Source organism: Staurois parvus, unplaced genomic scaffold, assembly GCF_062004578.1.
Source record: "Staurois parvus isolate SC_StPar_1 unplaced genomic scaffold, SC_StPar_1.0 ptg000397l, whole genome shotgun sequence".
NCBI lineage: Eukaryota > Metazoa > Chordata > Amphibia > Anura > Ranidae > Staurois > Staurois parvus.
The window spans coordinates 6,468,438-6,495,768 of record NW_028318193.1 but is presented as its reverse complement, the minus strand read 5'-3'; the positions used below and the strand labels follow the sequence as shown (position 1 = coordinate 6,495,768).

Below are 27,331 nucleotides of genomic sequence, written 5' to 3'. Positions count from 1 at the left end.
TGCATATGTTGCAGAAAATACAGTTCATACCTTTTTTGTTCTACCTGCACGAAGTCCATTGGTAATAACACATATGCAGTGTGTATCTTCTATGCCTTCACAATTCCACATTTTATTCCCTTAAAATTATTGTAAAGGGTAATTTAAAAAAAAAAAAATAACAAACATGTCTATTTACCTGCTCTGTGCAATGGTTTTGCATGGAGCAGTCTAGATCTTGCTCTTCATTGGTCCCCCACAAAGACTCCTCCCCTTGCCAAGTGCCACCCATAGAAATCCACTTGCTATGGGGCACTTGTGAGGGTTTGCTTCCGAGCCGTGCTCTGTGTGTCCATTGACACGGTGACTTGACCCTACCCCCTGCTGACCTCCCTGGCAGTGATTGATAGCAGTGGGAGCCAGTGGCTCCTGCTGCTGTTTCTGAGCCAGTGAGGAGGGAGAGAGCTGCTGCTCTCATCCAAATTGAAGTTTAAATACCCCTGCAAGCATAGAACGTGTTCCTCTGCCAGAAGTTCTCAGCTGTTAATTTTCTTATGGCATTAGTGGCAGCACATGACAACTACTAAATCCCTTCCATTTTTTCCCATTTCCACATCGTAGGGGGACTGCTTGAGACAACAGGACAGATCTGAATTTCTCACATGGTCAGTAGGTGTTTTGCACTTGCATAACAAAATGCTTTCAATGGTATATTTAACCATGAGAGAAAGCTGCATAGACATTTTAAGCAAAATCTTTAGGCTCCATTCTCCTCTGTGCATTCTGTGAATGCATGCAGAAGCGGGTGGTCTGGGAACATGTAAAAAACCATGTCATGCTTGTGGTGCCATTAATTGTTAATGACACCCTAAATGTGGCCAGAAAACACTCAAAACTCTATGCCCAAAAAAGGTGCAGGAGCTTCTTTTGCACGTTTTGTTGTGTGTAGGGCAAGCCCATTCAATTGAAATGGCTGCCCTATGCATGTCACGTGAAGACGCACTAAAAAATGTGTAGTCACGTAATGTGGAGGTATGAATGAGGTCTTACAGTAAAAGAAAAGCTATTAGAAAAAAAAAAGTTTACTTACAGTTTTTAATCTCAGAAACATTCATATCTGTACCTGTGATATATTTGCAATTTTGTCTTGGATGATAAAGCTTGAGGGCTGCTAACGTGCAGAATAAAAGATGTGATTGAGATACCTGTATAATCATTTATGTGCCCTGCTTCAAGAGCACTGAGTCACTGGGAGCTGTGCTTTGTCTTTGCCTGCCACAACCATTGACAGCTTTCACCTGCTTAAAAATAATGGGTACACACATGTTCTGAGTTACTTTTTTTTTTTTTTTTTTGAGCAAAGCAAAAAAGGGAAAAAATATAAATCCAACTGTAAATGTAATATATGAATATCGTGTATATTTTTATCCTCTTACATTGTAATGTGAATTCTGTTATTGGCAGTTTAGATGCTAATCCAGCTCAGCTCTTTAAATTCATGAGTGTGGCTGACATGCATTTGAACTTTTTACAGTACAATTTGTAGTTTGTGCAAGACTATGAATTGTTCATATTTTCTCGTTCATTCTGTTTAAATAGCACAAATTATGGTATATCTTATTTTGACGAAATAAGGCAGTGCAGCAAGGAACGCTAAAATGCTACAGCAATTTCACTTACAAGGTTAAAGCATGCGAAGACTTCTGAGTTCAAACTTGTGGATTGGGGGTAGTTTACTGTGCGTTTATTAGTGACAAAATGCAGATGAAAAAAATGTAAAACCAAAATCTCTTTTGTCTGGTATGTTACATTATTGTAGTACCATTGCATAAACACAAGTGATTTTTAAATGATTGAAGTACTTTAAGGGCTTTTTCTATACTTCCTAAAGTGATTGTAAAGTTTTTCATTTTTTTTTTGTTTTTTTTTAATAAATGACAATCATGTCATACCTACCTGCTCTGTGTAATGGTTTAGCACAGAGCAGACCTGGCCCTCCTCTTCTTTGGTCCCCCACTGGTGCTCCTGGCTCCTCTCTTCTGCTGAGTGCCCCCAGAGCAAGCTGGTTGCTATGGGGGCACTCATGCATTCTCATTCCTAAGCTGCCTCTGTGTGTTTGAGACACACAGAGCATGAATCGGCCCCGTCCCCCTCTCCCTGCTCACTGGCTGCAATTGGCAGTCAATGGCTCCTACTGCTGTGTCTGAGGAGGCAATGAGGAGGGAAAGACCCAGGAGAGCCTTGGCTCTCATGCACATCACAGGATCGCGATCGGGCTCAGGTAAGTATTAGGAGGACTGGTATGGTGGTGGAGAGGTAAGGGAGCTGCACACTGAAGGTTTTTTACCTTCATGCATAGGATATATAAAGGTAAAAAACCTTCAGCCTCTAGAACCACTTTAACAAATGCTGTACTTTTTGAAAGGTACAGACAAATGATAATGATAGTAATGTACTGTGGTTAAGGCCATATATTTAGAAACGCAGGAGACAGTAAATGTGCATCATTGGCTATGAAAAGGTCTAATTTTAAATAATGTAACTGAACTGAGCAAACATGTCCCCTTTCTATACAGTAGAGAAGTGGTATGTAAGCCATTGTTTTCTGACCTGAGTAAATGCCAAGTTTGCAATTTTTGTAATTACATTTCTGGATTGATGTTCTTTTAATAACAACATTAGTCTGTCTGGAATTATTATTCAGAATCCATTACATTAGCCATTTAAACAATAATGTAAAAAAAAAAAAGCATTGAGTTAATTTATTGTATCTGTGTGTTTTTGACAGAGGTTAACATGAATGATGATTAGTTTGTAGATTGAGACAGACATAAATGCTCAGTGGCTCATGAAGGCCAATGTAAGGCAGGAAGAAAAAAAAAAAACTCCTGGAGGAAGTCTACCTTAATTATTAACCCACTAAGACTGTGGTGGTTTGCTGACTAATAGGGTTCAAAGTATCTCATTTGACTGACCCTTTCCTTTTTTTTTTTATTTTCTTCTTTTCTTTTGTCTGTATCAAGATTTGTTTTTGTCGTGGTTTAAAAAAAAAATGTTCCTCTGGGATGTAGGTACTTGGTCAATGGCTTTGCTGATACTAGATACCTAACGGGTATGTAAATCTAAGGCTGCATTTACACTTGAGCGATTTGTTGCTTATAGCTCGAAGCTCCAAAAATGCTCTAACTTGAAAAATCAATTGTTCTCTATGGTGCCTGTTCATGCAATCAGCAACTTGACAAAAAAAAAAAAAAAAAAAAAAATATATATATATATATATATATATATATGTGTGTATATGTATCTTTCTATTCAGTCGTATCCGAGCCTTGGCGATTGCATGGACCGTCACTCGTAAGCGACTTTTTCCATGAATTCTCTTAGCAATTATTTTTACAGGGTAGGTTGCCAGGTCTTTCCCCAACCCCTACCATGCAGGAGATCCCGCATTGTCAGGGATGAGATATTATATATATATATATATATATATATATTTATATTTGCCAGAACTGTTACAGATGCAGCTACTTGATCACTTGCCTTGCTGATGGTAGTAAATACCTTTTAGGATATTATTATTATAATACAGTATTTATAAAGTGCCAACAGTTTGCTCAGCGCTGTACATTACAAATCGGAGACAGTGCATGCGACAGTAAAATAACAATACAATGTGATACAAGAGGGGTTCAAGGGCCCTGCTCTTTCGAGCTTACAATCTAGGAGGGAGGGGATAGTGGTACGGGAGGAGATAGCTGTGGGGGATGGAGTGGTAGGAAGAGTGGAGGAGGTCGGCAATTATCAGGGAGTGGGGTAGGCTTCCCTGAAGAGGTGGGTTTTCAGGGTGCGCCTAAAGGAGAGGAGAGTAGGTGATAGTCTTATGAGTTGGGGTAGGGAGATCCAAAGGATGGGAGACACCCTGGAGAAATCCTGGAGGCGGACATGGGAGGAGGAGACCAGGGAACTAGAGAGAAGGAGGTCTTGTGAGGAGCGGAGTATGCATGCTGGGTGGTACTTGGATATTAGGTCAGTTATGTAGTTCGGGGCAGTATGGTGGACAGCCTTGTACGTCAGTGTTAGGATTTTGAATTTGATCCGTTATGCAATCGGAAGCCAGTGGAGGGATTGGCAGAGGGGGGTGGCGGAAACGGAGCGGTTGGTTGGGTGAATGAGTCTGGCAGCCGTGTGCAGGATCGACTGAAGCGGGGATAGCCCGTGGCGAGGCAGGCCAGTGAGGAAGGAGTTGCAGTAATCGAGTCGTGATATGATGAGGGAGTGGATTAGTGGTTTCTGGGGTTAGGAACATGTGGATTTTTGTGATGTTGCAGAGGTGGAGTCTGCATGAGTTTGTTAAAGATTGGACTTGGGGCTGGAAGGATAGGTTCTAGTCCAGAATGACACCAAGTACTCTGGCCTGTGGGGCGGGCCTGATAGTGGCATTGTTGGACCTGATGGAGAAGTCAGTAGGGGGTGGTGTGCAGGCTGGGGGGAAGACTAGGAACTCGGTTTTGGAGAGGTTCAGTTTAAGGAAGTGGAGCGACATCCAGTCCTAACTATCATAGTCCTAACATAGTAAATCCTAACTATGATCGTGTCCTATTTAGTCCTCTTAATATAGCAATGAAAGCATGTTACTTTATCTGTACAATAAGTGTAAAAAAACCTGAAATTGCCTCCTAACTTAAAAAAAAATGCTTTTATTTTCTTTGTGTGTTTGAAACACGAAGAGTAATCTCCCAGAAAGGAAATTAAATAAAATGCCAGGAATTTTTAGGCATTACTTGCTGTATTCAAACCTAAAAAAAATAGTTTTGACAAAAGATACCCTTTGAATGTAAAATTTAGGACCCTGAATAGTATTCTTCAATTTCCTCTGAATCATTCTTTTCTTTTCTATGCTTTCCTGTGCATGGAGCGTCTTCAATTTAGGAAGGAAAAAATATTTATTATACAGTAACATCTTAAAAGCAATATTGAGTTTTGTTGGTGTAGTTTTTTTTTTATACAGTTCAAAACTATTTTATAACATTTTGTATAACATTTTTGTAACCGCATGTCAAAGATTCAACAAAGTGGTAGAAACATTCCTCAGAGATTTTGGTCCATATTGACATATTTGGTTACTATTGCTTTTCTATCATCTCGTCTGCCCATTCTCCTTTGACCTCAACAAGGCATTTTCATCCACACAACTGCCACTCACTGGGTATTTTATCTTTGAGTTCTCAAGCGATTGAACAGGTGTACCTAATAGGGTGGCCAGTGAGTGTATATGTTGATACACACTGCCGTTGTACATATACCAGGGCTACATTTGCAGGTCTAGCATAAAATATTGTGTTTTGTATATTTTGTCGGTTATATTTTTTGCAAGATTTCTGTAAACTATTATATATTTTTTCCTACAGGAGGTTGCACCTTTGATGATGGCCCAGCCGCTTGTGACTATCATCAAGATCTCTATGATGACTTTGACTGGGATCATGTCAGTGCGCAAGAACCCCATTATCTGCCTACAGAAATGCCAAAAGGTGAGAAGGTTTACGCTGACCATACAGTACATACTCTACCACTATTATTACCTCTGATAAATGGTTGTCACAGAATGAAGCAAGTTTAGTTACCTTGAAAAACAATTTTTTTTCTTGGCTTGATCTCACTAGATGTGTTGTCATGCATCTTGCTAAATTTTAAAGTGCAGGAAAAATACATGGACATGAGAAAATGTTGTTTTCAGTAGAGCCTGTTCATATTAACCTGTACTGCAGTGTAATAGAAAAAGCCAGATGCATTTTGGGGTGAGTTGATTTTCATTTTACCATTTAACCCTTTAAAGCTGAGGTTTAAATATTTTTTTTTGGGGGGGGATTTAAATCGCCTCAATAACTGAACACCAATAGAAAATATAAATAAAACACAAGTGCCAAAGGAGAAAAAAACTTGTGTAAGGCTCCTTTCACACGGGGTGGATCTGTCAGCGGATTCAAGTGGGTGACAGGTCCGTGTCCATTCCTGTTTTGCAGAACGGACGCAGCCCACTGCCCTCTATGGGCTGTCGAATGGAAACGGACCACCTGACTTATCTGATTAGTATTCCTTTTATTTTGTAAAGGACAAATAAGGTGAAACTCTGAGCTTTCATGTGATCATTATGGCATAGCTGACGTCGTGATCACATGAGAAGAACTGATGGGTTCCTGAATGTCAGCAGGGACATGAGTTATCAGTGTTTGAGTAGTTGGCGGCTCTCTCGAAGTGTGATTTGGAGGCTCTCAGAGGGGCAGACAATTCTAAAGATATCCCAACATGGGGCATCAGGCTGAGGTTTATAGAACATTGTGAGTGGGAAGGGGCTAGGTCAAATGTACTCTTTTAAAAATTCAACGTATGTAAAACTCTATTATTTCATGGCCAAATGCACATACAGAACTGCTGATTCTCTTGCAGGGCTTTTTGATTCCTTTTGGCCCTTCTCAACATAATCTTGATGGTTCTACTAGCTGGGTCCCAAGGCCTACTCCAAAGTCATGGTTTCCATGCACTGTGCTGATAATGGTCAATAAGCCTTGAATATCTGTATGACGTTTTGGTGTAAAATGGCTCTATATTTATACTATCTGCTCTATACCCCAGTGGTTCTGAATGTGCATTTGGCTTTTGGGACATTATCTTCATGGTCCTGCTCACTGCCCTAAAGTGAGAAATATTCCTCCAATTTTGGAATCTGCGATTAAATAAATAAGCCAAGTAAATACCTTCTGCTTCTAGAAGGCTTTACTGTGCTGTACCCTGATTGCTGCAAAGGCTCAGAAAAATGAGTTATCATAGCCACATTGCACCATAGAGTTCCCTACTCCACGATATTATCAATGACCCGAAATAAACTTTTGTAAAGTTCACCCACTTTTGCCAGTTTGATCAAAAAGTATTTTAGCATAATTGTATTTTTTTTATACCATCCAAAATGGTACCAGTTTTGGATGGAATATGTATAATAATGGGTTTAGAAAGTGTTGTATTGATTTATTGGAGCTAATCTTTCATTGATACATATCTGACTTTAGCCATGGAAAGCACCTACTCTTAGCCAAATTAAGCTTTGTCTCCAGTGACATTGGATAAAAATTTTGAGTCAGCTTGTGAAGTAAAAATCAAACCCGTCAAGATTAAATCCCCCCCTGCCTCAAAGTATAAGAGCACAATCAGAGGGAATGTGATTTATGTAAATGTTGGCATTGTTAATTACCATGGAGAATCAGTAATGAATAGATGAAGAGGTACAGTCTTGCTGACCTTGCCTACTCACCTTTGATGAAGAGCTTAATCGACTGTTCGAAGACAGAATGATATTCAGGGAAAATGAAAGCAACTAAGTTTTCAATTAATGTAGTATTATGTAATTAATCATATGATTGAGGTCACTGCTACTTAAGAAAAGCTTGCTTTTGGCAAATGAAAAAGGACGGCAGTAAAGTTGTATCTAGGACTGTAGTTTAGAATGTCAGTTTATTTTACAATTACTAAACTGTAATTTAGGTACATGGCTAAAGGGTGGACTTTCAAGTGACGATCATTTGTATGTAAACATTCTTTATGAAAGATCTCACATTTTGACCATGCCTTGCACTTTTTGGAAGTGTTAAGACAGATCTAAGCATCTCATAAGATACTCTGGAACTGTTAAAGGAATGATGTGTAAGCCAGGCAGATTTTTAAAATAAAAAAATTTAAAAATATCAGTTCTCAGAAGCAGATATTTAAAAAATGTGATAATGACTATAAATAAGGCATTCTGCTTTTAACTTTTTAAATTCATCCAGTCACTTGTTGGCTTGCCTAATGCAGGGATTTTGGATTCCTATTGTCCGACGCCTGGGGTATGTCACTTCCGGGTCCCCGTTGAGAGATTGTAATGCAGTGGAGCAGAGGGGAGACATCCAGGGTCTTTTAAACCTTGAAAGTCTCAAAGAGAACCTGTCATAAAAAATCATCATATAGGGGACTTTGTCTCCTATGTGATGGGGGAAAAAAAAGTTGCTTTTTTTTTTAATTGTAAAAAATGAAAGTTACACCCAAACACATACCATCCCCCCTAAAAAAAAAAATAAAAAAAAATTGAGGCCCCCACATATACTCACGTACAAACGTAAAAGAACACGCTGGGGCACTTACGCATGAAACTATCGATTGTGATACACATGTCACATATATCACCATGCACACCAGAATGAGAGCAATAATTCTAGCACCAGACTTCCTCCGTAATGCTAAACTGGTGACCTATAAGGAGCTTTAAAAGTGTCAACCTATAGAAAGTATAGGGTACTGAAGTTAGCTGCCGTTTCACGAGCGCGTACAAATTTAAGGTTTGACAAGTTGGATATATATTTACTCGCTGCAACCTCATCTTTTATATTTTACAAAAAAAGGCAATTTATTGCTTTTTTGTGCCCTAAAATTAACTGAAATTTTGCGGTAATAACTTGCGACATAAAAAATTGGAACTACCACTATTTTATTCTTTAGGGTCTCTGCTTTCAGAAGATATATGTTTGGGGGTTTTATGTAATCTTCAGGCCTAAACTGATTTTTTAAATGTGCAAAAATGGCTCTGGCAGCGAAAAGGATAAGCCCTGACTCACCCTTTCCTGAGGAGCAGCCAGTCGGTGCTCATTACACTGCAAGGTCTCTCTCATCCCTGCTAGTCCCCGGATGCAGTTCGGGAGACAGGCAGGGAGTTGAGGAGGAGATAAACAGCCCAATGTTAAAATTATTACACGTTTAAGTCGCCATGAAGCCCCTTTTGTTTTTAAAAGCCCCAGACATTCCTAAATTAACCACAAATTTAAATACGGTTTTGGTTAAATTTTTTTTTTTTTTTAATCTGAACAAGTAGATTGTCATGAGGGACAAGTAGATTGGGGCCCCAATTTAGTCCCTGGACAAGTAGTTTTTTCAAAAATTTCCACACCCCTGCTAAGGATTAGCAAACGAAGGTTCACATTCTGTAGACCAAAACGATTTCCCTACCGCGGCAGGTTCATCTGCTATGGTTTACATTCTGGCTAGGCAACTTAACCACATCATCAGTGACTTTTCCGTTCTTTCAAGATTTTATTAGCATACAAATCTCTAAAAAAAAAAAAAAAAGTATGGAAATGAAAAAAACAAACCTACATACTCGGTCCGGTGATGCATCTGTCTCCCGCCACTTCTAAGACCGACAACCAAGTGATCAAACACAACTGATTTCTCTGTTCTCAGTCTTCAGTAAGCAGACATCCGTGACCGCCCGTCCCCAACTCTCTGCTCTGCCCCTCCAATGTTCTCTGGGCTGTGAAAGGGGGTGGGAGTGGCTGGCTCAGGCTCTCAGCTGCTCAATAAGAGGCTGAGCCAGCTGCTGTTCAGGAATCTTGGTGGATCCTGACATTAAAGTCGAGATTTGTTTAGAGCCTGGACTGACTCAATGGCATCAGCCAACAGCTTTAGCCCACTGTTGGCTGAATACAGGTCGCAGGAGTGCAGAATGAAGTGCTCTCCTGTGTTCCCCAGGAGAAGTGAGGACAAAAGAGTTTTGGCCCTACTTTTCCTTTTTAAAGAGGAACTTCACTATCCCCAACCCACAAACCCATTTTTTTACAACTTTAGATGAAATGATGATGTGGGTGGAGTTAGAGCCTCCGTCAGAGTTTTTATTGCGGTCTGTGTGCCCGCAGTGGAGATTCACCTTTTTCTATTTGTTCTGGCGACCATTGTCTCCTGGAGTGAAAGTGAGGTAGAATCCCAAATTTTCCAAAAAGTTGTTACCAAAACAGGAATAGACATTTTCCAATGGGGACACTAGATCAGTGACAAATGTCTGAGGAAAGTTCCCTGTAATTTGTAGGGATGTTCTCTCATTTCCTGTTGCCTCTCCAGGACAGGAAGGGAAATCTTCCCAATGGCACAATGATCACAAGTGCAGGTGTTTTTACAGCTTTTGTAGCGATGAGGAAGCCCACAGGAAGGATAGTTTCAAAATTGTTTCCAAATTTCAGGTTTAGCTGTTTTCTACTGTATCTGTAATAAAAAAGACATAAGGTACTGATGAATTTTGTATCACAAAAACACAAAAATAGAGAAGTATGGGTCTTTCAAGCTGCAAAACTCATCAGGAATTAACAAAAGACCACTAGCATAGATAAATCTCATTCATTCATTAACTACTTGCCAACCACGCTATAGCCGAATGATGGCTACAGCACGGTTGTCCAGTTCTGGGAGGGCGTCATATGACGTCCTTCCAGACCACGCCCTCTCACGCGCTCTCTGTGATTGCTGAGTTCTACGGATACAGCTGATCACATAATGAGGTAAAAGGCCAATCATAGCGACCTTTTACCATGTGATCAGCTGTGTCCAATCACACAGCAGATCGCAATGTAAATACAGTTGCTGGCTATCAGCTGCACTTTCGTGAGGAAAGTACTGCCGATAACCGGTAAATGATACTGAGGACATCTGCACCGATCATCAGGACACTAATGATCAGTGCCTAGCAGTACCGCCAAACAGTTGCGCCCATCAGTGCCGCCTATCAGTTCTCATAATTGCTGCACATCAGTGCCTTCTCATCAATGCCCACCAGTGCTGCCTCATCAGTGCAGCCTATCAGTGCCACCTCATCAATGCTGCTTATCAATGTAGCCTCAGCAACGCACATCGGTGAAGGAGAAGAATTACCTGTTTGCAAAATTGTATAATAGAAACAAAGAAAACCGGTTATTTCAAATTTTTTTTTTTTTTTTTTTTAAGTGCAAAAAATAAAACACCCAGTGGCAAATAAATACCACCAAATGAAAGCTCTATGTGTGTGAAACAAATGATAAAAATTTCATATGGGTACAATGTTGCATGACCGTGTAATTGTCATTCAAAATGCAGCAGCATTGAAAGCTGAAAATTGCCCAGTAGGCAAGTGGTTAAACATTGCATGTTAAAAATAATGTAATAAAGGAGCGTTCAATATTCAAATGCACAATACAGCCAAATAGCATACTACTACAAAGCAAACCACCTTGTATTGAATGCAATAATACTGCATAATAAAATAATTATCACTTGTATTACATTAATACTATCATCACACACAAATTGTTATATGTAGGTATATAAAGTATGTATGCTTTAAAGTGAATAATTATATAAGTGGTCTACTTACGCAGAAGAGTTGTTGTGCCTTTGGCTGCTACTAAAACCTAAGCACTCTTGAAGTTTACATTTCTCAATTGGCTGTTATTGATCACTCCGTAAGAGTAATGATCAGTACTCTGCATCTTGGCCAAAGATTTCTTTTAGAGTGCTTTTTGAAGCACTTAAACACTTTCATTAGAATTTGGTAGCCATTTTATGAGACATTGAACTTGAATATATGGAGTGCCGGGGTACATTAAAATGACTGTTAAAAACAAGACTCTACAGAAGACATGAAGAAGGAATATAAATAGTTTGTTGGCAGAAACTGTTGATGAAAGTCATTTAAGTTTTCTTTACAATCTAAATTTCTTAGTTCTCCAGACTCCTGCCTACCCTTCTTCTTTTAAAGTAGAACTGTTGTTTGAAGTATACTCTGTCCGGTTTTTCCCTTTTCTATTATTTGAAACAGTGATTGAAGAAAGGGCTGCCTGCAGTTTCTCCGTCACTGTTTTTTACTGATCGGCTTGCCTGTGGCTGGTCCATTGATTATTTTAATAATGACTGCATATACAGACAGTAAAGGTGAGCAGCGTAGACCAGATGAGGGCTCAAGAGCAGCAGGGGGTTTGTGCTGGGCTGACCTATAGTGAGCAGCTCGGCACAGAAACCAAAGTTTTAAAAGCCCTACAAGAAATTAGGCTACATTCATACCTCCTACCTTTTTTCATGATGTGCCTTCCTGAAGAAATCTTCTGTCCTGTGATGCCCAGTCTTCTTCACAGCTCTGAACTTTCTTTGTTGTGGGGGTTAATAGCTCCCGGTCTAACATTGCTGTCGTCAATAACTTCTGAAAAGCATTGTAATGTTAGACCTGAAGCTATTCACCCCCATATTCCTAAAAGTCCCACGCTGTGAAGAGGACCAGGCATCACTAGAGAGAAAATGTCTGCAGAACGTAGGACATTATTCATTCATTATACGTATTGCTACACTTCTATACATTATTGTGACTTGTACCATGCGATCAGGTGCAGGCAAATGTACTGCGTTTGTGGATTTATAATTTAACATTGACACCTGATGCAGCTCGCAACTGCAGTGCTTTTTGAACATGGTGTGTGAAACGCACATGATCGTGGGTTTCCCACACCACGTTCAGTGTGAAAGCAACCTAAGTCTAGCTTCACACTAGATCAGTTTTTCTTCTATTTTTAAATAAAAAAAAAAAGGCAAGAAAAAAAGGTATTGCCAGTAAATCCTATGGAACTCTTCACACTTGCCAGTCGTGTTTTGTGCCATAAAAAGAGAGATGCACAAAAACATACCTCTCCATTGAAATGAATGGAAAACGCATGAAAAAAACAGCAAAAACACACTCCAGTTGCATGTCCTTTTTTTTTTTTTTTTTCACAACTGCAAAATGCACCAGCAACACGGCAAAAAGGTGGTAAAAACACATGCATTTTACTACATTTTTGCAATAAAGCAGTGTGAAAGTAGCCTTCGTACCTTGGTTTGGACCTTTATTTCCATTGGAAAACATCCACCATTTGTGCTCTCACACTTGTATACCCATTATGGACTACAGTAATTTTTGGGGGGGACAAGACTTTATTGGCAATATTGCATATTTTAGTTCTGTAAACCAGAGGCAAAAGTTTTTTTTTTTTTTTTTCCCCCTAGTATTGTTTGTAATGCAAGCAGTATTACTGTAGATAAAGTGTACATTTTATGTGGCTATCTGTCCAATTATCGGTTACACTAAGATTATGATTCTTGAACAGAATACAAGTATTTACGAATTAATGAAAGACCATTTTTTTATATAAAGGTTATGCATTTTTTAAGGCTTTGTGCACACTGGGCGTCTAGCCCACGTATGTTAAATCCCGACGTTTTCATGCATTCGGGGGGCATAAGCCGTGCTGCCAACAACCTGTCAAATTTTATGATGGTCTGAAATAGTGCTGGACAGACTGATACTCATGTAATGCAAAGCTGCAAAATAGGAAAAAGTTACATATGAATGGTTAAGAAAAAAATAACAAAAAAAACAGCAGAAAAAGCTTAAAAATACCTGACTGAATGAGGAATTACTTAGGGCTCATTAGATTGAATGAGGATTAATGAGATGTTTGAAGTGAAGGGTATAATTAAATATTTGTTAAAGTAAAAACTTTGTGAGGTTTCTTTAACTGACATTATGTGCACATCAACAGACGTTTGTTTAAAGTGATACTAAACCATACTAAAAAAAAAACAAAAAAACAAAACCAAACACGTCATCCTTATCTGCTCTGTGCAGGCGTTTTGCACAGAGCAGCCCCGATCCTCTTCTTTTCGGGTCCCCTGCTGGCGTTCCTCCTCCGTGAGCAGTGTAAGCAGCTTTCCTAGGGGACACCACTACATGCTCGCACCCGAGCTGTGTCCATAAGACATATAGAGCCGTGGCTTAACACCCCCCCCCCCCCCCCCCCAACACTCTGCTCATTGGCCCACTGGCTGTGTTTGACAGCAGCAGGAGCCAATGGATGCTGTGCAGATGCCTGATGTACTTCTTATCAACTAATGACATCAGCAGTTGTTAGGATGCTGGCAGCTGGCCTGCACAGTGTCCAAGGTTGTAATGTTGCACAATGAAAATCTGTGGCTTTGTGTAACAGCAAAAATGTAAAGTTAAGCCATAAAGTGGTTGTAGACCCTTACATATACCCAGTGGAGGTACTGGCCTAAGGTGATACACAGAGCATGGGGTGGGGAGCTGAAGTTCTGTGAGAACTGATTAGAGGGAAGGGACTTCACTCCAAACACACAGGAATAGAGCTGAGACTGTCAATCACAGGCAGTGTGCTGGTGATCCCTCCACTGTCACCTTTTTTTCTCTTACAAAAACATATTTTTTCTATCAGCACGAAACACTGACACTTGGTGCTCTGGTTTGAGACGTGCACTTTACAGAAAGATATGCTTTCTTCATGTTTCATGTTTGAGGCTTACAACCACTTTGAAATGCATAAACTATATGATGCACAACCTGCCAAGGGTTTTTCCAGGCATTTTTAATAGTGCACCTTTCCACCCATTACTTTTGGTCAGTTATCTATAGATTGCCAACCCCTTTTTCTCACCTATGTGTAATGTAGGAGGGATATTTACAAACATTCCCAGGAGGCACATTAACCCCTTAAAGTGGAACTTTAGTCCAAAAATAGCTGGCCCATTTTGCAGGTATTGCTATGTAAAACCTTAAAAAGTGCCTATACTGTTCAAAATTCAATAATGCACTGTCTTACCTTGCTCTGCACATGCTCAATTTCTCTATTTTTGGCACTGTGTTGAAAATCAGAGCCACTAGAGGCTGATCTGCTGACAACTTAAATATTTACTGCTGCTCAGGGGCTCTTGGCTTCAACAAAATGGCAGCCTCAAAAAACCAGAACAATGCTGGAGGAAATTTACAGCACATGCTAATTTTGGTAGAAAGAATTATTATTGTGGAATGGATGTTCCTTGCTAAAGAACATTATTTTTAATTATGTTAATATGGGTAAAGTTCAGCTTTAATGAGCAAACACATACATTTTGGGTTGTTCATTGGTGTTAGGTTCTCTATTATTTTGTGTTTCATTTGATAATGAAAAAAAAAATAAATCAGGAGTTATGTACAGGCGTACCTCGGTTTACGAACGCCTTGGTTAACTTAATTTTTGGTTTACGAATGAAAATCCATTGAAAATAATGCCTCGGTTTACAAATTTTTTTCTGCAATACGAAGCAAGTTTCCCCAGGATGCATTGCACCTGGGAGGTTTATAGCGCCGACCCTGTGCCTTTAATGTGCACTTTATAAAGAGTTTTGAACAGAAGACTTTTTACTTTTTTTCTGACCTCCGGAACAGATTAATTTTGGTTTTCAATGCATTCATGATTTTTTTTCATGAATCATGAAAGCAAGTTTCCCCAGGATGAATTGCGCCTGGGAGGTTTATAGCGCCGGCCCCGTGCATGCTGGAGTCTGTAGGTAGCATGTGGCGTCAAGTGTGGAGGTGTTGGAGTGGTTTTTGCATCATGTTTTGAAGCCATTCTGAAAATTTTTAATAATGTCCCTGTACAGTATTTGTCTTTAAAGTGCACTTTATAAAGAGTTTTGAAAAGATAACTTTTTTTTAACTTTTTCCTGACCTCCAGAATGGATTGTTTTTCAATGCATTCCTATGGGAAACTGTGTTTCGGTTTACAAATTTTTCGCAATACGAAACGTCCCAGAAAACGCATTCAATTCGTAAACCAAGTACGCCTGTATTATCATTTACCAACAAATGAAAACCCAATCAGTCCTGGGAAAAAAAAAAGAGTATAATCCACTTGGATACACAATATGAAGGGTTAAGGACCCATTAAAGCCGTTCGTGTACTGGCTGTATTGGGTAACGTGTATAATCTGATTCTCGCTTAGTGAGCTCACCTCCTCCTGAGTCCTGCTTACTCCTTGGGCACAGGTGAAATACACAGCAGAGGCTTCAGGAGGCAGGCCCACTCACGCACCATGTGAAGATCTCTTTGGATTTTGAGTGCTGCAGAATATAGAGATCTCAGATTAAGGTAATCTTAATGGATATTTTGGCTCTACCATTGCTTCAGTGTGCATTGGGCAGCATTGGATGTGTAGATTGACTTTATTACCTGGTAATGCTTTTTAATGCCCATTGCAGTTTCTGTGGTTTGCACCACGTTTACATTCACTGTGTCTGCTGTTTGCATCAGATCCGGATAAAAAGTATAAAGGAGCAGCATTCACAATTCTATCCTCTAAGGATTTACTCACAATACAAGGCAGCAAAGCAGTGGCACATTTGGGGAACACCATTTCTGTGTCTGCGTCCTACTATCCTTGGCCCATCAATATGATTCATTGGATTTGATTTCTTTCAATCATGGAAGCTCAGCATCAAATGTAGGTGTTACGCAGAGCAGTCTACATGCAAATGCAGCCTGACTAGCAATGTCAACTCCTTCAGACTTGCATCTTTTTATATTTTAGATTTTGTGACGGAAGCGTAGGCAGGACAGAATACACAGAATACACAGATAAGATGGGGAACACACAAAGCTTTGAGACAACAAAATGACAGACACTTAATGGTGATCTGTGCGCAAACTAGAGACGATTCCTGGCACGGGGGGGTCTTGCCAATAGGGGGGGTGACAGCGAGGAGGGGCTAAGATACTTGTAGCCCAGCACCAAGGGCAAAGGAAGAGTCTCTGTGGCAGATTGTAATCTCACAAGGGGCAAAGATCATCACAGGAACAGTTTCGGGTAAAACGGGATCGTCCCAGCAGCAGTTTAGGTAAAACAGGAGAAAACGTGCCCACGGATCCGACAGGGTGTCTGGTCCCCCAAGGATAAGAAAGTATAACACAGATACCTGTTGGAGGTCCAGGACGCGGGGTCTCAGGCAGGTTGCCTGGTGCGGTCTTCCCTCCCCTTTGGACTGGGGTCTTCGGCAGGGTGGCTTGTGTGGTCCCCCCCCCCCCCCCCCTTTGGACTGGGGTCTTCGGCAGCAGGCGAACAATCTCTCCCCAGGCTGGGGTCTCCGGCGACAGGCAGGCAATCCACCCTTGGACTGGGGTCTCGGGCAACAGGCGGGCAACCTACCTCTGGGCAGGGGTCTCGGGCAACAGGCGGGCAACCTACCCCTGGGCAGGGGTCTCGGGCAACAGACGGGCAACTTACCCCTAGACAGGGGTCTTGGGTAGGATCAGGCGGTCTCCCTTTAGCTTGTGGGTCTCAGGTGTGGGGTCTGACCTTTGAGGAGGGGGCTCATGCAGAGCTACGGAGACTCCCACCCTGGGACATTCAGCAGAGGGCAGCAGGTACACCCAACCCTGGGGTATTGCAGAGGGCTACAGTCCTGACCTTTGGGGGGGTCTGCAGAGTGCGCAGCGGGGATGGCTGCTGAGGCTCGATTCCCCCCCCCCGAGCCTCCCAGCGGCTTTCAGGGAGATGGATGATTCCAGCAGCGTGCACAGGAACAAAGAGGAGGGCTGCTTCTTGTGCCCATCTTTTTAAAGCCGTGCGATTCACTGCTGGGTTGCAACGGCCAGCCCAGCACCGTTCATGGAAGCTAAAAGGACAGAGGAATGTGCAAGGGGGGGAGGGGTGGAGGAATATGGCCGACGAACAGCAGGCAAAGGGGGGGGGGGAGGCATGGGGCACTCCGTGACAGATTTATATTTGCATAACTGTTACCAAGTCCCAACCCACTACTTGCATCAGGGTTGAGGGCTCTTGAGAGTGCTGTGATATTTTCATGAAGTTCTGTACAGCAGACCACTGGCCCTTCCCACCAGCCATGATCTGCCTGCATTTCATAGAGAAGCACGGAGACCCAGTGTTAACTTCACTGGCTCTAGAATAAGGTACAATTGCGCTCAAAAGTTTGCATACCTTGGTAGAAATCACAACATTTTGGTACTGATATTGAAAATGACTGATCCTGCCGCAAAAACTGTCTTTTATGTAAAGTGGTTGTAAACGCTCAAGGTTTGAACTGTGCATGCATTAACTGTGCATTTCGCCTCTTTTTACAGTCCACCATAGCTGTTCAGAGGTAACCTTCTATACATGAACGTAAAAAAACCTGTGTGCAGTAGCCCCCCCCCCCCCCTCAGTCTTCTTAATACTTGAGCCCCATTGCGAACCAGCAATGTGCATGAGACCCTCCCTGCCCATCGGCTGAGACAGCAGCAGGAGCCGTTGGCTCCCATTGCTGTCAATCACAGCCAGTGAGCCAATGGGGGAGAGAGTGGGCGAGGCCAAGGCTTTTTAAATTGCAATTGGTGCAGTCAATGAGTGTGTTTGCTCTCACATGGATACACTGAGCAGGTTAGATGCTGAGTCATGGGGAGCAGAAAAGAATGGTCAAGACACCTGCGTAACAAGGTAATGGAAAAGGATATAAAAAGATATCCAAAGCTTTGAATATGCCAGCTAGTACTGTTCAACCACTTATTAAGACGTGGAATTTCATAGATCTCTTGATATGATACCAAGCCAAGGTCAGGGAGACCAAGAAAGATTACAGCAACAATGGTCAGAAGAATTTTTTGGAATACAGAGAAAAACCCACAGGTAATCTCAGGAGAAATTTAGACTGCTCTGGAAAAAGGCAGTGTGGTTGCTTCAAGGAGAACAATACACCGATACTTGAGTAAAAATGAGCTGCGTGGTCATGTTGCCAGAAAGAAACCTTTGCTGCACCAATGCCACACAGCCTGGTTACAATATGCCCAACAACACCTTGACATGCTTCACAGCTCCTGGCACACTGTAATTGTTAAGTGATGAGACCAAAATATAGCTTTATTCTCACAATCATACCTCTGTTTGGAGGGGGGTCAACAATGCCTATAGCGACAAGAATACCCTTTCCACCGTGAAGCATGGTGGTGGCGGCTCACTGATGGGGTTTTTTTTTTTTGGGTGGGGGAGCTCTAAAGGCATGGGGGAATCTTGTGAAAGTAAATGGCAAGATTAATGCAGCTTGTTATCAGAAAATACTGGCAGAAAATTTGCATTCTTCTGTAGGAAAGCTGCGCATGGGACGCTGTTGGACTATCCAGCATGACAATGACGCTAAGCACAAAGCCAACTTGACCCTCCAGTGGTACAGCAGAAAAAGGTGATGTTTCTGGAGTAGTCATCACAGTCTGCAGACCTTACAATCGTCAAGCCACTTTGGGGAGATCTCAAATGTGTGGTTCATGCAAGACAATCAAAGACTTTGCATGACCTGGAGGCATTTTGCCAGGACAAATGGGCACCACCTGCAAGAATTTGGGGTCTCATAGACAACCATTACAAAAGACTGCACGCTGTCATTGATGCTAAAGAAGGCAATGCACAGTACAACCGTACCTCGGGTTACAAATTTAATTTGTTCTGCGGGACTTTTTGTATTGTGGAAAATTTGTAAACCGAAATGCAGTTTCCCATAGGAATGCATTGAAAACCAAATAATCCGTTCCGGAGGTCAGAAAAAAGTAAAAAAAAAAAAGTCTCTTATCTGTTCAAAACTCTTTATAAAGTGCACTTTAAAGGCATAAATACTGTACAGGGACATGATTAAAAATTAATTCGTAAATGCACTGAAAACCAATTAATCCCTTCCGGAGGTCAGAAGAAAGTCAAAAGTTTTATCTGTTCAAAACTCTTTATAAAGTGCACTTTAAAGGCTTAAATACTGTACAGGGACATGATTAAAAATCCGTAAACGCATTAAAAACTAATCCGTTTTGGAGGTCAGAAAAAAGTCAAAAGTTTTGTCTGTTCAAAACTCTTTATAAAGTGTACTTTAAAGGCATAAAGGAACTTGATTAAAAAAAAATTGTAAATGCATTGAAAACCAATTTTAACTGTTCCGGAGGTCAGAAAACAAGTAACAAAAAAAAAAACAGTCTTATCTGTTCAAAACTTTAAAGTGCACTTTAAAGACATAGTACTGTACAGGGACATGATTAAAAAATAATTAGTAAATGAATTGAAAACCAATTAATCTGTTCGTATTGCAAAAAAAAATTGTAAACCGAGGCATTATTTTCAATGGCTTTTCATTCGTAAACCGAAAATTACGTTAACTGAGGTGTTTGTAAACTGAGGTATGCCTGTATTAAGAACTAAGGGTATGCAGACTTTTGAACAGGGGTTATTTCACTTGTTGCCATATTTTGTTTTATGATTGTGCGTTTCTGTTATGATCTACGGTTTGAATATGAATCCCATAAGAAAAAAAATGTATTTTGCCTGCTCACTCATGTGAATCTTTAAGAATGGTGCATACTGTATAATACCATTTCTCTAAGGGTATGCAAACTTTTGAGCACAGCTGTATATAATGAAAATGGAAAGGGTTTATTTTAAAAATGTAATTGGCATGCTTATGAAAGGGGATGGAGGAACCATGGAAGGCAGCATTTAAACTTCAGCTGTAAAATGGAAAATCCAGCACCAGAGCTATCAGGTCTGTTTTTCATTTAAGCCTCCCGGATGCCTCAAACGCCTGGGTGTCCTTGTATGCTCATGCCCACCATAGCTAGGTTGATTGCCAAGCCCCTACCCCCCAGCCTGCTGCCAGATATTATACTCTTCAGGTTAGCCTTCTGGAAAGCACAAGATCTGCCCTGTAAAACAAGTAATGTGATAACTGCACTTCTTTTTTCAGGTCTATCTCACCCATTTACAGAAATAGAATAACCTGTTATTTCATGGAGATGGTTGGTGAACGTCTACATAAAAGCTATTTGCATAAATCCATTTTGTGAAAGTTAATGAGACAACTGGACTGTTTGTTTGACCAGATGGTCAGTTTAATGGTGCAAAGAAAATCGCAGTTTGATGTCAACCCTTTGCACTATAAACTACACCTCCTTTTCCTGCCACTGGTGATTATTATCGTTACAGAGGTTTATTTTCTCATAAATGAATAAAAAACCTACACGTAACAAATTTATGTTCAGAAGGGAAAGATTTGTAAAAGATCTTTTTTTTAGTTATGTGCTAGTGTTTTGACATCAGATGGATGTTCTTTTATTTTTGTGACCGCCTGCTCAGTGTTCATCACTCACTAAACAAAACTTTACTGTGCTTTGGGAGAAAATAATGGTGGAAAGTTACTTGTCAAATGAATATTTATAACTTAATGCACATATGTCTTCATTCCTGGCTGTGTAGGCTCATTGATCCTAATGTATACTGCTTTTTTTTTTTTACATGGTTACTGTACATAGTTGGTAAGGATGAAAAAAGACACCAGTCCATCCAGTTCAATGTGTGTGTGTGTGTGTTAATACTATGTATGTTGCATTTGATAAGATGCCCAGCTGAGTTTTTGTAAACTATCGACACTTCCCGCTGACACCACCAATTGTGGAATGGACTCTACATTCTTTACCGCTCTGACAGTAAAGAACCCCCCAATGCAGTTTAACCAGTTCAGCTCTCTGGACATATGTCCACGGAGTGAACCTTTTAATCACAAGCTGATGGCTGCAGTAGCAGCTTGTGTGTTTTTTGTTCAGCTGCTTCCCGATTTGAAAGTGATGCAGCAGCTCCATAACTGTCGATCACTTTCATGGAGCCGGCAGTTCAGCGCCCACGCCCCCTCCTCCTGTGGTTCCTGGGATCTCTCACTCTTACTGGAGCCCTGGAAGACAACGACCAGGTAGGGGAAGGAAACCGCTATGAGACCGAGGCAAGTGCATGTTCTCGATCTCGCATGCAAACACTGAAACCAGAAGTGATGTCACTTCAGGTTTCAGATGCGTCATTTCCTGCTCAGTTCATCCAGGGGACACTTCTAACCAAGCCTATCTGTGTTTGGTTAGATGATGTGAAGGGCAGGGGAGATATTGGGGTCTATTAGACCCCTAATGTCTTCATAAAGAGTACCTGTCACCTGCCCAATGTTATCATAGGGGTTTATTAACCCCTTGTGATGGCAATAAAGTAAAAAGAAAAGAAACAAGTTTAAAAAATAATTATAATAAAACATTAAAATAAAAACAAAAATGCTGTAACCCCTCTTGCCCCGCACATTTGTGCAAATGCAAACCCAGGGTGTGTACATGTATGTAAACCGAGGTCGCACCACGGGTGACATAGCCGCGAATCCCAGAGTAAGAACAATAATTCTAGCGCAAGAGCTTCTAGTTAATTCTAAACTGATGAGCTGTAAAGGCTTTTAAAGTGTCACCTATGGTGATTTTTCAGCACCGTAGTTTTTGGTGATATTGGATGCACACGCAATTTTAAGACATGGAATGTTTGGTATCTGTTTACTCGATGCAATCCTCTTTTATATTTTAACCAAAAATGGGTATTATATTGTGTGTTTTTGCATTAAAAATTATATATTTTTTCCTTAAAATTTGCATTTAATAGCAGCTCAAATATCATATGACATAAAAATATGCAACTATCTTTTTGTTCTATAGGACCTCTGTTTTCAGAAAATATATAATATTCTGGGGTTTAAGTAATTTTATTGCCAAAAATTAAGATTTTTACATGTATACGAAAAAAAAATCCTCTGGAGCCGAACTGGTTGATGTTAACACGCTTCTCCTCCTATCTCATTGAGTGGCTGTATGTCTTCTTAAGCTCTGTATGAACAGAGCCAGCTAGATGAATTTTCCAGAGAGATAGTGAGAGAAACTGTGTGCAACAGGAATTTGGGGTTCTGGTCAGTGGTAGATGTATTACTCTGAATATTCAATGTTATATTGTATATTAGTAGCGCTTCTCTATTTTTCTTTTAAATTGGTTTACTTTATGGTGTAAGGTGAGTGGTAGCAGCTAGCAGTTAGGGTCATCCATATAAGCGCAGGAGGATATCCAACTAGATGTATTACTCTGGTCACACACTTGCCAAACGTGGAAACTTTCATCATCTTTTGGTTGCAACAATAAAAGACCTTGAACAGTCCACTGTAGTCAGGGACATATTTCATAATTTCCCAGTTTCCAAAAAATCTAAATTGGGGGAAAATTAGTAAAAAGCTGATAGAAATTTTTCTGAATTATCTGAGCAATGGCTGGCTGCAGGCTGAAGCTAAAGTTCTGCAGACAAATGACAAGAAATAACGGAAATGTATATCTTTCTACTGTAAAGGTTATGCGCATCTATACAAGAGCTTCAGTGTGCATGGCTAAGACCTGGCATGTGATGTGTTTTTTTTCTTTATCTGATCCTTTTATATAATTAAGTATTTTAGTAACTAGTGGACTTTTCTTCAGCTACTACAGTTGCTCACTACATTAAATTGTAATATCAGTTACTCCTGTTATGTCTTCTCTCAAATGCAGAATGTCTGGAATTCAGGTAACACTTTTTTTTCCCCCTTGGAGGTCAGTGCAAGGGCAGGTCTTTAGATGCGTCTAGCAGACAAGTTATGGCTTTGTCGCAGTATTACCTTGAGTGATGACAACAGTGGCTCCCTTCAAACACCCTTTTACTTAAATTCACACATAAAATATATAGGCTATGGCAGTTTCTCCGATTTTAATATTGCTGTTTGGATAGCCGTTCTTGAAAATAAAAAAAAAATTTAACATCCTAATTTTTTTCATATAGAGAATTTTCAAATAAAATGTGCATATTTGAATGGAACATTATGATATCTACCTTTTGTGTATAGGAGTATGTACTGTATATGTGTGAAATAATAAAAAAAGTGTATGTGTGTGTGTGTATATAATGTGTGTGTGTGTAATATATATTTATTATACAGGATTTATATAGCGCCAATAGTTTGTCAGCGCTTTACAATATAATGGGAGACAATACAGCAAGAATACTGTTCAATACAAGAGGGATAGGAGGGCCCTGCTCCTCGGAGCCTGCTATCTAGCTATCTATATCTATCTATCTATATATATATCTATATCTATTCCAAAATCTGGGATTTCCCTTTACTTTGTCACCCGGACAGTGGTCACCTGGACATATGGAGAGAATTAATATTCCTAATAGGGTCGTGGACAACAATATAAACCTGACAGAAGTTCTAACTGCTCACCACTCTATATAAATATAAAAGAAAAACAAATGACGTTTTGGCCTTAAATACGCATTAATGGCAGTAAAACTATTGGACAAGATACACAGGAAATGTTTAAAGTGGCATTAAACCCAAAACTAAGAATGAGTTATATTGCAGCTTACCATCATCATGGTGGCTGCATTAGTTCTCATTTAAGGCCTTTTTCCCCTCTGGTGATCTGGTCAGTAACACACCTGTTCACGCCATGCACAAACACGTGAGTTTTTCTGCACCTGGTTCTGCAAGGGTACAAAGAAAACAATTGTTCTCTATGTGCCCTGTTCACAACACAACACTGGTATCGTGTGCATTTTTTTTTGCTTACACTCAGTTGCAGCAACATTTATTTTTTCTTTTGGGATAAAGGTTTTACATGAATAAATAACAGCTGATCATTGCAAGCACCCCTATCAGTGGTAAATGTTTTTGTCTCACACTGCTATGTTTGATAGAGCGCTTGCTCTGTTGAAAAACAGACTTACTGGACAGATCACTAGATGAAAATAGTTATGACAGCTACATTAGTTTTTTCTTTCTTCTAAGAATTGGTAAGTTCTGATACAATGTAAGTTTGGGTTTACTACTGATATATTCCAAAATCAGGAGGCTGAGAACAGTGGAGCTTGAAGTAGTCATGGATCATGCCATCAAATGTACTTGAATAAACACCTACAAGGTCTCTCTTATTGAAAAGGACTTTGTGTTCCAAATGAAGGAGGATATAAACTTGCATCTCAATACCCATAAGGAAAACATTTTATTGTTACAAATTAATAAAATCCAAAGATTTCATGAAAGTTCACATTAAATGCAAACATAAAATCCAAGCTTTTTTTTTATCTAACACTGTAACATCTAATCCAGTAATATATATCTCAACACCGTACTTACCGCATTTTGTGGACTTGAGCTGCTTCTCTAAGACTGTATTGTCTTATACGCTATATCCTACATTAGCTGATCTGTCTGAAATAAACACATAACATGGATAATATACATGTATTCTACCTAAACATCCCATGTATTGCAGTGAAATGCCATATTTGGGCAGCACAGTGGCTAAATAATTAGGACTTCTGCCTGGCAGTACTAGGGTTGTTGGTTCGAATCCCAACCATGGCACCACCTGCCTGGAGTTTGCATGTTCTCCATGTGCCTGCGTGGGTTTCCTCCGGGTACTCCAGTTTCCATCCACACTCCAAAGACATGCTGGTATGTTAATTGGATCCTGTCTAAATTGGCTCTAGTATGTGTATGTATGAATGTGAGTTAGGGACCTTAGATTCTACACCCCTTGAGGGTTAGGGACTGATGTGAACTAGATATATGTAAAGTGCTGCATAAATTGACGGCGCTATAGAAGTACCTGAAATAAATAATACATTTGTTTTTTATGTTGTAAAGCGCTGTGCAAACTTTTGGCGCTAAATAAATCCTGCATAATAATACTACTACCCAGGACAAAAAAAGTATTCCATAATAACTAGACCCACATTGTAAGAAAAAATATATACGTGGAATCCTGTAGTCCCAAAATGTAGACTCTCCAGGAAAGGAGAGGCAGCGTTGCAAAGAGTGTCAATGATCTACCCATCCTTTGCGGCTCAGGTTCTCATATGACACCCATAACAATCTATTTATGCCAATGTTTAAATGCGGTTTGTTTTGAGAATCTGTGGACATTTAAAAAAAAAATGTTTATTCATAGAGTATCATTGAAGTTCTAGTTTAGGATGTCTATTTTCATTTTTTGTTAGGTGGTGACGGGTTAAAATGCTAGAATTGCCCTGTTCTGACAAGCACACTAAAGTGAAGTGTTCATGCCTGTGGTGCTGATGCAGTGTGACAGCACAAAAGGTCAAATAATAGCACATCATTAAATGGCTGGAAAAATGTTTCCCTCCTAAAGTGGGCAGTTAAGGCGTTCATAGCTCAAAGCGACCACAATAGGTATACCTGCAGCTTTTCGGTATAGAACGATGATGCAGTTTTCATGGATTACATGGACTGAATGTTAAAGATTAGGTACAAAGCTTCAAGCAGTTTAGCACAATGCACCATTTTTTTTTATCTCAAATGATGGCAATATCTTTAGGTGTTGTAGTTTGCCTTGTTTTTTTCTGCACATGAAGGCCTTACTTATCTTATAGCATGTTTCTAGTTGTCTGAACAAGCGATATACAGAAATGTAATGTGTAAAGCTGAACTCTAGGGAGGTATTTAAGAAATTCAGTTGCGTATTCCTTTAAAAATGATTAGATTTATTTGTTACAAACAACTAGCGTAAGTGACTTCAGAGCAGCTTCTGTCGTCCCCTTCACAGTAATTAGGGAGAGGGAGGATCAGCACTGGTAGTTAATCGGGCTCTGCCACCCAACAGGTGGAGAGAGCAGAGAGCTGGACTTGTCAAGGTGTACCTACTTCTTTATTGTTCAGTGATAAGGATTTATTCAGGGAACTGGTACCACTGTACAGGTGAAACTCAAAAAATTAGAATATTGTGCAAAAGTTCATTTATTTCAGTAATGCAACTTAAAAGGTAAAACTAATATATGAGATAGACTCATTACATGCAAAGCAAGATAGTTCAAGCCGTGATTTGTCATCATTGTGATGATTATGGCTTACAGCTCATGAAAAACCCAAATCCACAATCTCAGAAAATTAGAATATTGTGAAAAGGTGCAATATTCTAGGCTCAAAGTGTCCCACTCTAATCAGCTAATTAAGCCATAACACCTGCAAAGGGTTCCTGGGCCTTTAAATGGTCTCTCAGTCTGGTTCAGTAGGAATCACAATCATAGGAAAGACTGCTGTCCTGACAGTTGTGCAGAAAACCATCATTGACACCCTCCATAAGGAGGGAAAGCCTCAAAAGGTAATTGCAAAAGAAGTTGGATTTTCCCAAAGTGCTGTATCAAAGCACATTAATAGAAAGTTATGTGGAAGGGAAAAGTGTGGAAGAAAAAGGTGCACAAACAGCAGGGATGACCGCACCTTTCACCTTTTTAAGTTGCATTACTGAAATAAATGAATTTTTGCACGATATTCAAATTTTTTGAGTTTCACCTGTATTTCTGAGAAACTTGTTCTTCCACTGCTGAAACTTCTTGGCTTCTAACTCAGGGGTGTCCAACGTTGGACTTTCCTGGGCCACATTGGAAGAAAAGGAATTGCCTTGGGCCACACATAAAATACACGAACAATAAGCTGACAATTCTATCCCTCCTACCCAGTAGTAAATAAGAAACCAATGTATATACCGTATTTTTCGCTCCATAAGACGCACCTGACCATAAGACGCACCTAGGTTTTAGAGGGGAAAAACAAAAAAAAAAAAATTCTGAACCAATGGACTGCAGACACAGTACAGGGGATGACCAGAGACTGCGGACACAGTACAGGAGATGACCAGAGACTGCGGACACAGTACAGGAGATGACCAGAGACTGCGGACACAGTGCAGGAGATCACCAGAGACTGCGGACACAGTGCAGGAGATGACCAGAGACTGCGGACACAGTGCAGGAGATGACCAGAGACTGCGGACACAGTGCAGGGGATGACCAGAGACTGCG

At 40.3% G+C, this 27,331-nt stretch overlaps 1 protein-coding gene across 1 annotated transcript in view; it reads left to right on the top strand.

The window, feature by feature from the left end:
• Positions 1-27,331, top strand: part of PTPRK (protein tyrosine phosphatase receptor type K) — a 528,548-nt gene that overhangs the window by 35,029 nt on the left and 466,188 nt on the right. The window contains exon 3 of the mRNA XM_089686377.1: positions 5,388-5,510. Coding sequence (XP_089542503.1) covers positions 5,388-5,510 — 123 coding nt within the window. The remainder of the gene's footprint in view (positions 1-5,387; positions 5,511-27,331) is intronic.